The 13,027-nt window shown below is 39.0% G+C and overlaps 1 protein-coding gene across 1 annotated transcript; it reads right to left on the bottom strand.

Moving 5' to 3' along the window:
* Positions 1–2,395: 2,395 nt before the first annotated feature.
* On the bottom strand, positions 2,396–5,299 carry LOC113361022. The gene is made up of 4 exons (XM_026604411.1): positions 5,163–5,299; positions 3,855–4,217; positions 3,512–3,691; positions 2,396–3,381 (listed from the first exon to the last, which is right to left on the bottom strand). The coding sequence occupies exons 2-4, from the start codon at positions 4,095–4,097 to the stop codon at positions 2,737–2,739; spliced, it is 1,068 nt and encodes a 355-aa protein (XP_026460196.1). The 5' UTR covers positions 4,098–4,217; positions 5,163–5,299; the 3' UTR covers positions 2,396–2,736.
* Positions 5,300–13,027: the final 7,728 nt, after the last annotated feature.

Below are 13,027 nucleotides of genomic sequence, written 5' to 3'. Positions count from 1 at the left end.
TTGTTGATGAAGTTCCACAAGCTCTCCTTAGTAGTTTTTCGTCTTCAATTGATGAACGTCGTGAAGTCTAAAGCTCAACTACATAATCTATCCTAGTCCGATACATAGCTATAAGTAGACTAGAAATTAAGACTTATAGTTTTGATCACTAAACTTGACAAACAAGCTTGAGATAGCAACGCTTGCGAGTTTGACCGAGCAGTGCTATAACATACTTAAGTCTAGTCTTCAAACCTATTTGAAGCTACAATGAAGCAATGCCTGGGTATGCATTTAAGGAACCAAATTAAATATGCCAATTTTGACACTTAAATAGTTCCAGGGAGCGTTATAAGTGTCCCTGAGGGTGTATTTACCAGATACCAGATTTGCCAGCAGTATAACCAATTTTTATCTTCTATAAGAAGATCATTCTTGACTTTGGTGATGTCATGTTCAATATTATCAGAGCATTTGATAGATTGAAAGCTAAAGACCACTAGCCATTGACAAGGTAGCTACTCATTTTAGCATCAATATGGTGATCATAATCATAAGTCGATTGAAAAGGGAACAAATTAATTAGGTTTCCTTCAGAGAGCCATTTGTCTTTCAAAAGGTTAGTTCTTGGTACTTTCTCCATTACATATGGATGGGGAATAAAATACACTGAAGGCCAAATATGAATTAGCTTATTTGGCTTCTATGGCAAAAACCAAAAAGCTATTGTAAAACAATCTTTTTTGGTTTCTTTGAACATAATTAACAAAATGAAAATATACCCTTACCACTGTATTTTACCTTTTCAAATTCCAATCTTAGTGGCACTATTATGCTGCATTTAGAATCTTGGCTATCCACGTATCTCTTCAAGATGTAAGTATAAATGTGAAACAATTGTACATATCCTAATAACTTGCAATTGTCTTACTAAAGTTTGGAGACTTGGAAATGTATAAACTACTCGGTTTAATTTTTTTACCATTCACCAGCGGGTCAGATTTTGGTTTCAGCTCCATCTTTTTAAGATGCATCTAATAGAGCTAATACCTTCCCATTGATTGCGTGCTCGATGTGGTCCATCTGGACAAGCCGAAATGATTTAGTACATAATGCGAAATCAGAAGAACCAACCACTATTCTAGCTAGAGCGATAGACGCTGAGCTCTATCAAAACCCCATTGTTACAGGGAATATTTGCAATCTCTCCACCACAACCAGCTTCACCTTGGGTGCTTCCACCTAAGCATTGGACCAAAATAAATACTGATGGTGCTTGGAACCCAAATTCTCCGCATGGAGGAACTGGTTTCATTTTAGAGATTCAAACTATAAATTTGTCCATGCTCAATCAACTTACTTAGTATGTTTTTCTGCAGAAGAAGTAGAGACTAGAGCGATTAGAGATGCTTTGATGGTGGCTTTAAGGGACTTGATTGAATCATTGTTGAAAGTAATGCATTAGCTATTTTGGAGCAACTTAACAAGAAGACCTTCATGGGAGACCGGAGAACCCATTATCTATTACCGGATATTAAAACGCTCATTTCAAAACTTGAGTTTATAACGTTTGGCAAATGGAGTTGCTCACAATCTAGCTCAATGGGCTAGAACTAATGTTACTCATTTGGCTTGGTCTGTACCCCTATTTCGCTCCTGCCCTCTCTATGTAAGGAACATCGGGCTGGTCGCATGTAATTTTTCTTATGTTCGTTGCTTATAAGAAAAAAAAAAATCTTGGCTATCAATTATGCCCAAATCTTCAATTAACCTGAGAGTTTTAATTCAAAATTCAATTACTTACAAGTGTAAAAAAATTTATTAAAAGAAAAAATCGAGATACAGAGCACTATCAATAATGCCCAAATTTCAATTATCCTCATAGTTTAGTTCAAAATTCAATTCAATTACTTAAGGTTTTCCCCAAGTAAAGGGTAAAATTTATTAAAAGAAAACACACAGATACAGAGGACTCTTCCAAGGAAGGGGAGTTATTCACATAAATACAACTTTCTCCACTAACATCTTGTTTGTTTGCAGCTGACTCGGCGTCTGGATCTGAGTCAACCTCTGACTCGGGCCGAGCCAGCAGTCAGACCGTTTGTTTTGCATTTTGAGTCAGATCTGACTCAACCTATGACTCAGACATAACCCCTGACTCGGACCCATTTGAGTCAGGTAACAAAATACCCCTGACTCACGGGACCAAACCACTGACTCACGTTTTTTGAGTCAGATCTGACTCAAAACAAACATATTGAGCCAGATCCAGATGAGTCAGGTGATTTCACTCAGATCCAGACGACTCAGATGAGTCAGGAGTAAACAAACATAGTGTAAGTGAACGCAACCGCCAGGAAAGCAAAAAAAGAAAAAAAAACGCAGAACATTTCACAGCATTTATATCTTACATGCTTGCCAACAAAAATTATCTGCATCTGTATTCTACATGCTTGTCAACAATAACTCTCCGCTCATATCTAGAACCTAAAACTAAAGAAATCCTTTCGGAGGAAGGAATTCCAACCACTACAACCGAGGAAAAGGAGATGATAAACTACCGCCACTAAAGAAAAAGATACACAGGGACATGCTCTTGAAACACTACAAGCAATCACAATATACATACAGAACAAAATCTTGGCAAGAAAACTCTAATGCAGATGAGTATTGTACAAAACACTATTGCAAAGGTTAGAATTTATGGGAATTGGAAAAAAAGCCTACCGTCTTTTGCCCTCTCCAGTGCCATGCCTGTCATAAAAAAGAAGCAAAACCAAGCCACGAAACTGTTCGAGTTGCGAGCCTTAGACCCACTGGTGCTAATAGATTGGCCACTTTTGGTAGGGTTGGGTAGGTGAGAGTACCGAGTATGAACCAGTTGAAGCTTAACAAAGCAACTGCATCTGAGGCGGGTTTGTTCTGAACTGTTGAAAAGAACTGAACAACACTCTTCAAAGACATCGCAACCACGCTGAAAAGTGCTACCACAAGCGGCATGCAAGGATCTTTTGCCTTCCATATTATCATCCCAACTAGAAGTGAGAGAATAGCACTGAAAATGCTCCGACAGACAGCTATATCTCTTCGTTGATCAATCACCATGCCCTCCATTGCACTCACCATCCTAGCTGGGAATGTATTTGTAATAGGTTCATCGCCTTTTAGTCCAGTTTTAGGGAAATCTTTTGTTTTTTCTTTTTGGTTGTCCTCCCAGTCTTGAGCCCCACCACGGTTATAAGAAGGATTCCATGAGGGAACATCATACTCGGTTGGCAGAGGAATGGCACATTTGTCATCATCAAAAACTTTATTCTTAATACCGCCATGACCTCTGATTTCCAAAATGTTCTTCCCTTGAATCTCAATTAGCTTTAGGTTCTCTTCTTTCAAATCCTGCAACTGCACATGCACTCAAATTTCAAGAAGGTACTCCAGGAAAAGAATTACAACGGAGGACATACCAAAGTTTTATTCAGAGTTCCATAAAAACTAGAGCAAGTTTCAATGTGGAAACGTATTTTGTCTTTACCTCATTCACTAGATGCTCAATTTTAGATATGGCCTTATCATGCTCATCCTCAATCTCTGTTAGTATAGATTCCAGAACCCTGCGATCTTGGATAGCTGCACGCAGCCTCTCTTCGAGTTTTTTCTTATCCCATGTGAGATCCTCCAACTCAATTTGCATCTCAAGAAGACGTGATTCAAGCTGTATATCAAAAGAAAAAACAAATGCGCAAGTGTTACTTGATAAATACACCTAAGTCAACATCCGTCAATTACACTCCACTCTTCTGGCCTTGCAGACTTACCCATTTGAATTAAACTAGAAGCAACAGTTCATGAAAGAGAGAAAGAAAAAAGAAACTAACCAGTCTCTCCCTTTGTACTGCATTAAGAATTCGCAGTGGAAGAGATACAATAGCAACTGTCCAAATCATGAGCTTGGAGCAAATTTCCAAATTGAAATTGACGGCTGCTTTCGCCAACAGAAACCACGTGAAAGCTACAAGCCAGGCAGTTCTCAAACCAAATGAAACTAGAATTTTGAACAACGATAATGGTTTCAGAAATGATATGATTATGTTTGTTGTTAACTCGAATATCAACCCCATAAATCCACACAATATCAATTATGCCGAAGGATTTCTACATTTACCAAACTACGTATCTACCATATGAACAGACACCATAACCTGTCCAGTCCAGGTCCAGCCAAGCTCAATATGTCGTATCTGCGCACATAAATGAGAAAATAGAAGAATAAGATATTTGGTTAAGATATCTTTGTGTGACACCATCTTAAATCATATAAGAAAGTTATAATCAACATCATCAGCTTAACAAGAAAAAGTAATATAATGAATCAGCTAGCTACTTCACAACCCATATCCATTGTGCAGGACTTTGCATTTCCTTACGAATGTAAGACCAACATTCAGGTAGCAGTATTCAAATAAAAAGTTTCCTCCTACACTGATAATCAAAGCGAAGCCCTTCTATGTTTTTGAGTCTAAATACTCGTGTTCTAAGTACCCACACTACCGTTTTAGAAGACAGATAATAGCATGGAATCAATTTAGCCAAGAATCTGCAATTAGACAAAATAATCATGGAGGGAGATGCAATTAATGTTACCAATGCTACCACAGGAGATGCAAGAAACATTCCATGGAGCATCAGATCAACCATTCCAACCATCAGAGATACGACAATGGAGCTCACAGATGTTCAAATTTAGATTAGCACATAATCTATATCAGTTTGCAAAACTAAACAACGTAAATGGATGGTGGAATGAACTCTCACCTCCTCTTTGACACCCTATGTCATGAGATTTCCTAGTGCCATAGTATTCAGTCTTAAGTATCATATAAAACTACTTAGCAGCAGCATAAAGTTCTAAATTGCACCATATCCAACACTATACAAAAGAAAATAAAAAAAAAAAAATTAAATAAATGAATTTAAGCAAACTCCAGAGATTCAACCAATTACAAAAGAAATGAAAAAAAAAAAAAATCAAATTTCACATTTACACCAATCCTATTGCAAGTGGAAGCTCAAACAAACAAAAGATGAATAAAACCCAAAACAGTTAAGTGTACATGCAGAGAACAACAACAACAACAAAAGGGGAAAAATGAAGAGAAAAATATACCAAGATTATTGGGTATTACCTTTATTTTCTTCTCTTAATGAAGAAAGCTTGATGAGATGAGGATTAAGATTTAAAGAAAACACACGAAATAATAAGAAGAGGAGATAGAGATGACTAAAAAATTGAAGAGGGGGTTTTTTAGGGATGAGAATTTGAATTTTCAGAAATTCTGATGGCGACACGTTCCTAGCCTGGGAAGACACGTTGGGAATTGTGGTAGCGACACGTCCATGGAAGAGAAGGCGTTTCCATGTTGAGTGTTTTATTTGAATTGGAAAAATAAATGTAGTGGGGCCAATAAGATGCGACGCGGATTAAACTTGTACGAGTTGAAACGTGGGAAAATTTGCAAAATGTCCGATTTCGATTCGAGCATCCATCTTTTTCCTCGAGCAAAATGTCAGTGTTCTTGGCCATCCCATTTTGGTTACCTAGCTGATTTTCTTTGGGATCCACTGCACCCTCCTTCTTTTCCCTCCCATCACAACAACCAAAAGTATTTTACCACCACCATTGAGTTTATGACCAACAAAAAATCCCATATCAAGTACAATATGCCAGGATCAGATACTGGCATAGAAACTACTTCTCATCCGTGACCTAAGCATGATATATATAAGATTACCGCCAAAAGGAATATACAGTACAGAGTTCATATATTAACTTGGGAACATGATAGAAAATGCACTTTTACAATGACCACACAGAAAACTCGGAACACAAAGCAAAGAAACTTTTCCAAATCAAACCTCTTTCTGAAAATAAACCATCAATAACAAGATTGAAGACTACGAAAATTGAAAAGTTCAACATTGAAATACAGAGCATCCAGGCTTTTTCTTGATACTTGAATAGGACTAACAAACAGATCTACATGTGAAGAGCAATCATGAGGTCAGGTCGTATGCTCCATCCAACATGTTAAAATTGTTATTTAGACAAATTTGAGTAGTATGACATTCAAATAGTTTATGATGCATCCAACATGTTATCAAATTTGCATATATGCTCCTCCTGGGAATTTTCAAGTAAGAGAGAGAGATGGAGATAACCATGATACAGAAGTCAGACCCCAACAACATAGTAAGCTAGCTAAGCTATTGAGTAATAACAATTCAGGTGGAGTGCATTTCACCATTCATTCATTCATTCTTCTTTAGTTCAGATGCTTTCTTAGCATCCAGAGCTTCATATGCAGAATACAGGGATGAGCTATTGGTCTCGGCATGGATCTACAGTCCTAAGAGCAACTGCAGTGGTGCGACCAAAACCAAAGACCAAAGACAAAAAAAAAAAGATCAAATTTGGGTTTAGTCCGTCGGGTGGCGTAGAGGGAGAAGAGTAAATTTGGTCGCGCGTTGATATAAAGTTCGCCTGGACATCGAGCGTTGGTAAAATTTACGCCTGGAATCAGGCGTTGGTAAAGATAACGCCTGAAATGGGACGGAGGTAAAGATTACGCCTGAAATCAGGCGTTAATAAAGATTATGCTCGGAGGAATTCAAACAGAAAATAAAAAAATAAAATAATGGGGCGGAGGTATAAAGCCCGCCCCATGTGATGGTGGTCTTAATTGTAAGCTTGGGGCGTAATGTATATCAACGCCCACTAAAGGCGTTAAGTTTATCCCCGCCTGGTAGTCAGGCGTAATGTATATCAACGCCCAGTGGGGCGTACATTTAACCTCCGCCCGTTCCAGGCGAATTCTTTACGAACGCCCCTACATCAGGCGTTAACTTTACAAACGCTCGATGAATTGCGGACATTATATCAGCCCGTTGTGTAGGCGGACATTATATAAACGCCCAACTATATTTGGGTTTGGTCTTGGTCGCAGACCAAATTTGGTCTGGTTTTTAATCTTTGATCAAATTTTGATCGATAGTCCGTCCCACTACGCCTATACACTGGACTTAATATTTGGGTTTGGTCGTCCATTGTGGACGCTCTTAGTAGGTAAGAAACTGAGAGATGAAAACTATCAAATATTAGCATCATATGACATAGGAACTGAGAAACTTTACAATTGATATCTTACAGTATTATTATTGGATGTTTATTGATATCTTACTTATCAATCTCTCATTCAGATTTTTGGAAATAGTTCTTAATATATCCATTGGTCATGTAATCTAATTAGCCTGTATAAAAATAAAAATCATCAATACTGTTAACAGTTGATGGAAATCCTAAATATAAACAGAAAATAATCTAGAAAATTGACCAAATATAGAAGGAACTCTGTTCTTCCAATATTTTTAGGCTCTTCCAGTTGAAGCTGTGAATATACTTCAAATCTTTCTAAAGCGTAAATACGTACACAAAAACTTTGGGACAATAAGACTGTAATGTTCAAAAAGGCATTTAATCATACGGTTGGTCTACAACCTAATTGTGAATGGTAGTATATAGATTGCAAGACTAAGCACAATTAATGAAATGCTTATCCTGCGTCACAATTTCATTCAATTCAAACTATTGTAAGTAAAAATTGTAATTTACACGTTCTTCCATCACCTAACTTCAAACATAGAACTCCCAAAGACCAAAAAACAAACAAACAAACAGTAGAGATGGGGTTAGTACTAAGAAACTCTTTGAAGATCAACAAGCGAGTAGTAATGCCCATTAGGTCCCTTATCCATTAACACTGAGTGGCTTCCTTTTTCCACAACTTGGCCTTGTTCTAAAACAGCAAGCAGGTCACAAACTGCTCAAGCGATGAGTGACAACCACAGTTGTCCGATTTTCGATCAAGTGATATAGTGCTTCTTGAACATCTTTCTCGTTTTGAGTATCAAGCGCACTCGTCGCTTCATCCAATAACAATACCTTCGGGTTTTTCAGCAAAGCACGGGCGATCGCAATGCGCTGCTTCTGTCCACATGACAATTGTATCCCTCTGTCTCCACAAAATGTGTCATATCCATCATGAAGTGCTACAACGAAATCATGTGCATTTGCTGCTCCAGCGGCATTGATCATCTCTATTTCACCAATCTTATCACAGTCTGCCCCATATAATATGTTTTTTCGGATGCTCCCAGAAAATAGCATTGGCTCTTGACAAACCTGTTGGTGAAAGTACTAATAATGTAACTGTAACTGAGAAGAAGATACTTAGCTCAAAATAATGTTGCTGATGTTGCTGCACAGAGAATGTAGAGGCACGTAAACTACGCTGTCCTAAAGGCAATATCGCCTGCCACTCCTCTGAGATGCTACAGCAGTTGGCGAGTCACCTCCAGGATACAACTACAGTTAGTACCCCTCAATGTAGCATACAAAGAGGGTATCCTTAGAGCTTGGCAGAACTTAAAACAGTAGAAGAGATGTTTACAGAAAAACAGAAGGAGAGTAGAAGAGATGTTTCTCTGTGGTGTGTAAAATGAGCTCAAGACTCCTCCCTTATATAGTGTTTAAGACGTTACAAACGAGAGGAAAAATGCATGCAACCAAACCATGCGTATGACAGAAATACTGGTAATGTTGGGTTAAAAACAGTGTTGCTTTTGTCAGGCTTAGAGCAGTGTGTTGTCAAGAAGCCAAGCCAAACATGTACGGACAAGAAACCCAAAACAAATACGTACAGACAAGAAAGCCAGGACAAACATGTGCAGACAAGGAAAGCAAGACAAACACGTACAGACAAGAAAGACATGACAAACATGTGCAGACAAAGAAGAAGATTCTTCTACATGTGTGTAAAACACGTACCAAAAGTTTCAGCAAAAAGATAAGATCTAATGAACCCACACCCGAGCCCGAGCCCGACCCGACCGACCGACCGACCGACCGACCGGACGGACGGCGACGGCGTGCGTGCTTCTGTGCGAAGCACCGCGCGTACGGGAAAGGCAACCTTGCCCTAGCCTAAGCCTTCCCTCCAAGCACAAAAGTCTAATGACCCAAGGGCCATGCCCTTATAGCCAATTCTATGGTATTTATGTCTAAAACTCTTTAGATTTTAGTCAATGTGGGACTATTGTTTTATCTATTCAAAAGAAAAAACAATTAATGGGCAATAGGTCTAGGGATCAAAACATAGTCCATGGAAAAATTGGTAATTTTAAAGCGTTTTTTCTAACAATCCCCCACATGAATGATAAAACATATCGACGAAATTCGAGAAAACATAATACATCAATATTAGGCTAAGGTGTCCCAGAGATTGAACCTTAACATAGTGAGTGGTTACCGGAACTGCTTGTTGTTTCGGTGAACACAATGTCTTGAACCGTCAACAATGAGTGCAATTCAGAAATAACAACCACACTTTAATGTCTCAAAGAAAAAAAAAGGTTGCCAAGCTCTTGCCGTTGTGCCCGTTTTGGCCGTGGGCTAAATCCCGGACTTAATGAATGTCTCTAGAGAAAAAGCTCAAATTCTCATAGGAAGCGGCCCCACTTCCAACATCCACATAGGTGAGTCCATTAAGAGTGTCCTGCCACACTCCGCTTTAAGCAAAGCCATGGAACTCATTAAGATCTTGACAGATCATCCTAAAACATGCAGGCAGCACTTATCATACGGTTACACCATAGGGAGGGACAAAGATAGTGCTTTCTCTCGACATCACCAAAAATTAGTTATCTCATTGAACCTTGATCTTGGAGCTCCGTTCACAAGGTTGAGTGTCCTTCATGGCGATTTATTCTATGAGCTTGAGTCCCATCCCCTTCGATGTGGATCTAACTACCTCTCTAGATAACCCTTTCGTCAAAGGATCTGCAATATTCTCTTTAGACCTTACAAAGTCTATAGAGATGATGCCAGTAGAGAGTAGTTGTTTCACTGTCTTGTGTCTTCTTCGAAGATGTATAGACTTTCCGTTGTATACACTATTCCTTGCGCATCCAATAGCAGCTTGACTGTCACAGTGGATTGCGATCGAAGACACAGGCTTGGGCCAGAGTGGAATTCCACCCAGGAAACCTCGTATCCATTCAGCTTCCTCTCCAGCTTTCTCCAAGGCTATAAACTCAGACTCCATGGTGGATCGGGCTATACATGTCTGTTTGGTATACTTCCATGACACAGACGCACCACCAAGTGTGAAGATGTACCCACTAGTGGATTTGCACTCATCTGAGTCTGATATCCAGTTAGCATCACAATACCCTTCTAGCACAGCAGGATACTTCCCAAAACTTAAGCAATAGTTTGAAGTTCCTCTCAGGTACCGTAGAACTCTGTAGAGAGCATTCCAGTGATCCTTCCCAGGGTTGCAAGTGTACCTGCTTAATCTACTCACTGTATAGGCAATATCAGGTCTTGTACAGTTCATTAAATACATAAGACTGCCAATAACACGAGAATACTCAAGTTGATGAATACCCTCACCCTTGTTCTTTTTCAATTTGCAATTGGGATCATAAGGAGTAATTGCACGTTTAACATTTTCATGATTAAATCTCTTAAGCACAGTTTCAACATAATGAGATTGACTAAGACTATATCCATCAGACATCTTTCTGATTTTCATCCCTAAGATTACATCAGCAGGGCCTAAGTCTTTCATGTCAAAGTTTTCGTTAAGCAGGCTTTTAGTGGTATTAATACTATCAAGGTTACTACCTAATATGAGAATATCATCAACATATAGGAACACAATAACATGAGAATCATTCACAGATTTAATGTAAACACATTTATCAGATTCATTAACCTTGAAGCCATTAGATATCATTACATGATTAAATTTTTCATGCCACTGTTTAGGTGCTTGTTTTAAACCATACAAAGATTTTTTCAGTTTGCATACTTTATCTTCAAAACCTTTCACAACAAAACCTTCAGGTTGGTCCATATAAATTTCTTCATTCAATTCACCATATAAAAAAGCAGTTTTAACATCCATCTGATGTATATGCAAATCATAAATAGAAGCAATAGCAATCAGCATCCGGATAGAAGTGATTCTAGTGACCGGTGAATAGGTATCAAAGAAATCTAATCCTTCCTGTTGTCTGTACCCCTTAGCTACCAACCTAGCTTTGTGTTTTTCTATAGTTCCATCTGTTCTAAGTTTCCTTTTGAAGACCCACTTGCAACCTATGGTTTACTACCAGGAGGTAAGTCTACAAGCTCCCAAGTTTCATTTTGTTGAATGGAATCCCACTCATTATTTGAAGCTTCTTCCCAAAAGGGAGCTTCCGGAGAAGTCATAGCTTCCTTATAGGTTTGGGGTTCAGACTCTACCGTAAGAGTCACAAAATATGGACCGAAACCTTTCTCGGTTCTGACCCTCTTACTTCTTCTAGGTTCGGTTTCAGCATCTAGAGACGGGGGTTGACTAGTCAAAGGAATATCTGAGAGATCATCGCGGACCCTTTTATGAGGTCCAGACCCTAAAGGGAAAATGTGTTCGAAAAACACTGCATCTCTGGATTCCATTATGGTGTTCTCACCAATTACCATGAACCTATAAGCACTAGTGTGCTCAGGATATCCTAGGAAAACACAATCTACAGTTTTAGGTCCTAGTTTGGTTTTCTTGGAACGAGGAGTGGCCACCTTGGCCAAACACCCCCACACTTTAAAGTATGCATAGGACGGTTGTCTTCCTTTCCATAACTCATATGGAGTTTTGTCGGATTTCTTAAATGGAACTCGGTTCAAGATATATAAAGCAGAGAGAATTGCTTCCACCCACAGGTTCGAAGGTAGCCCTGAAGTAGCTAACATAGCGTTCACCATATCTATGAATGTTCGGTTTTTCCTTTCAGCTACTCCATTCGACTCAGGTGAAGAAGGTGCAGTAGTTTCATGAATGATGCCATTAAGTTTGCAGAATTCTCCTATAGGTATCACATACTCACCGCCTCGGTCCGACCTAAGAGTTTTAATAGTAACACCTCTTTGGTTTTCTACTTCAAGTTTATATAATTTTAAAGCGTCTAAGGCTTCATCTTTACTTCTAAGAAGATAAACCTGACAGTATCTTGAGTGATCATCTATAAAAGTGATACCATTTTTTACCTCCTAAAATATGCAGGCAGCACTTATCATACGGTTACACCATAGGGAGGGACAAAGATAGTGCTTTCTCTCGACATCACCAAAAATTAGTTATCTCATTGAACCTTGATCTTGGAGCTCCGTTCACAAGGTTGAGTGTCCTTCATGGCGATTTATTCTATGAGCTTGAGTCCCATCCCCTTCGATGTGGATCTAACTACCTCTCTAGATAACCCTTTCGTCAAAGGATCTGCAATATTCTCTTTAGACCTTACAAAGTCTATAGAGATGATGCCAGTAGAGAGTAGTTTTTTCACTGTCTTGTGTCTTCTTCGAATATGTATAGACTTTCCGTTGTATACACTATTCCTTGCGCATCCAATAGCAGCTTGACTGTCACAGTGGATTGCGATCGAAGACACAGGCTTGGGCCAGAGTGGAATTCCACCCAGGAAACCTCGTATCCATTCAGCTTCCTCTCCAGCTTTCTCCAAGGCTATAAACTCAGACTCCATGGTGGATCGGGCTATACATGTCTGTTTGGTAGACTTCCATGACACAGACGCACCACCAAGTGTGAAGATGTACCCACTAGTGGATTTGCACTCATCTGAGTCTGATATCCAGTTAGCATCACAATACCCTTCTAGCACAGCAGTATACTTCCCAAAACTTAAGCAATAGTTTGAAGTTCCTCTCAGGTACCGTAAAACTCTGTAGAGAGCATTCCAGTGATCCTGCCCAGGGTTTCAAGTGTACCTGCTTAATCTACTCACAGTTTAGGCAATATCAGGTCTTGTACAGTTCATTAAATACATAAGACTGCCAATAACACGAGAATACTCAAGTTGATGAATACCCTCACCCTTGTTCTTTTTCAATTTGCAATTGGGATCATAAGGAGTAGTTGTAGGTTTAGCATTT

The sequence above is a fragment of the Papaver somniferum genome, chromosome 3 (assembly GCF_003573695.1).
Source record: "Papaver somniferum cultivar HN1 chromosome 3, ASM357369v1, whole genome shotgun sequence".
NCBI lineage: Eukaryota > Viridiplantae > Streptophyta > Magnoliopsida > Ranunculales > Papaveraceae > Papaver > Papaver somniferum.
This window is presented reverse-complemented; position numbering and strand designations above follow the sequence as displayed.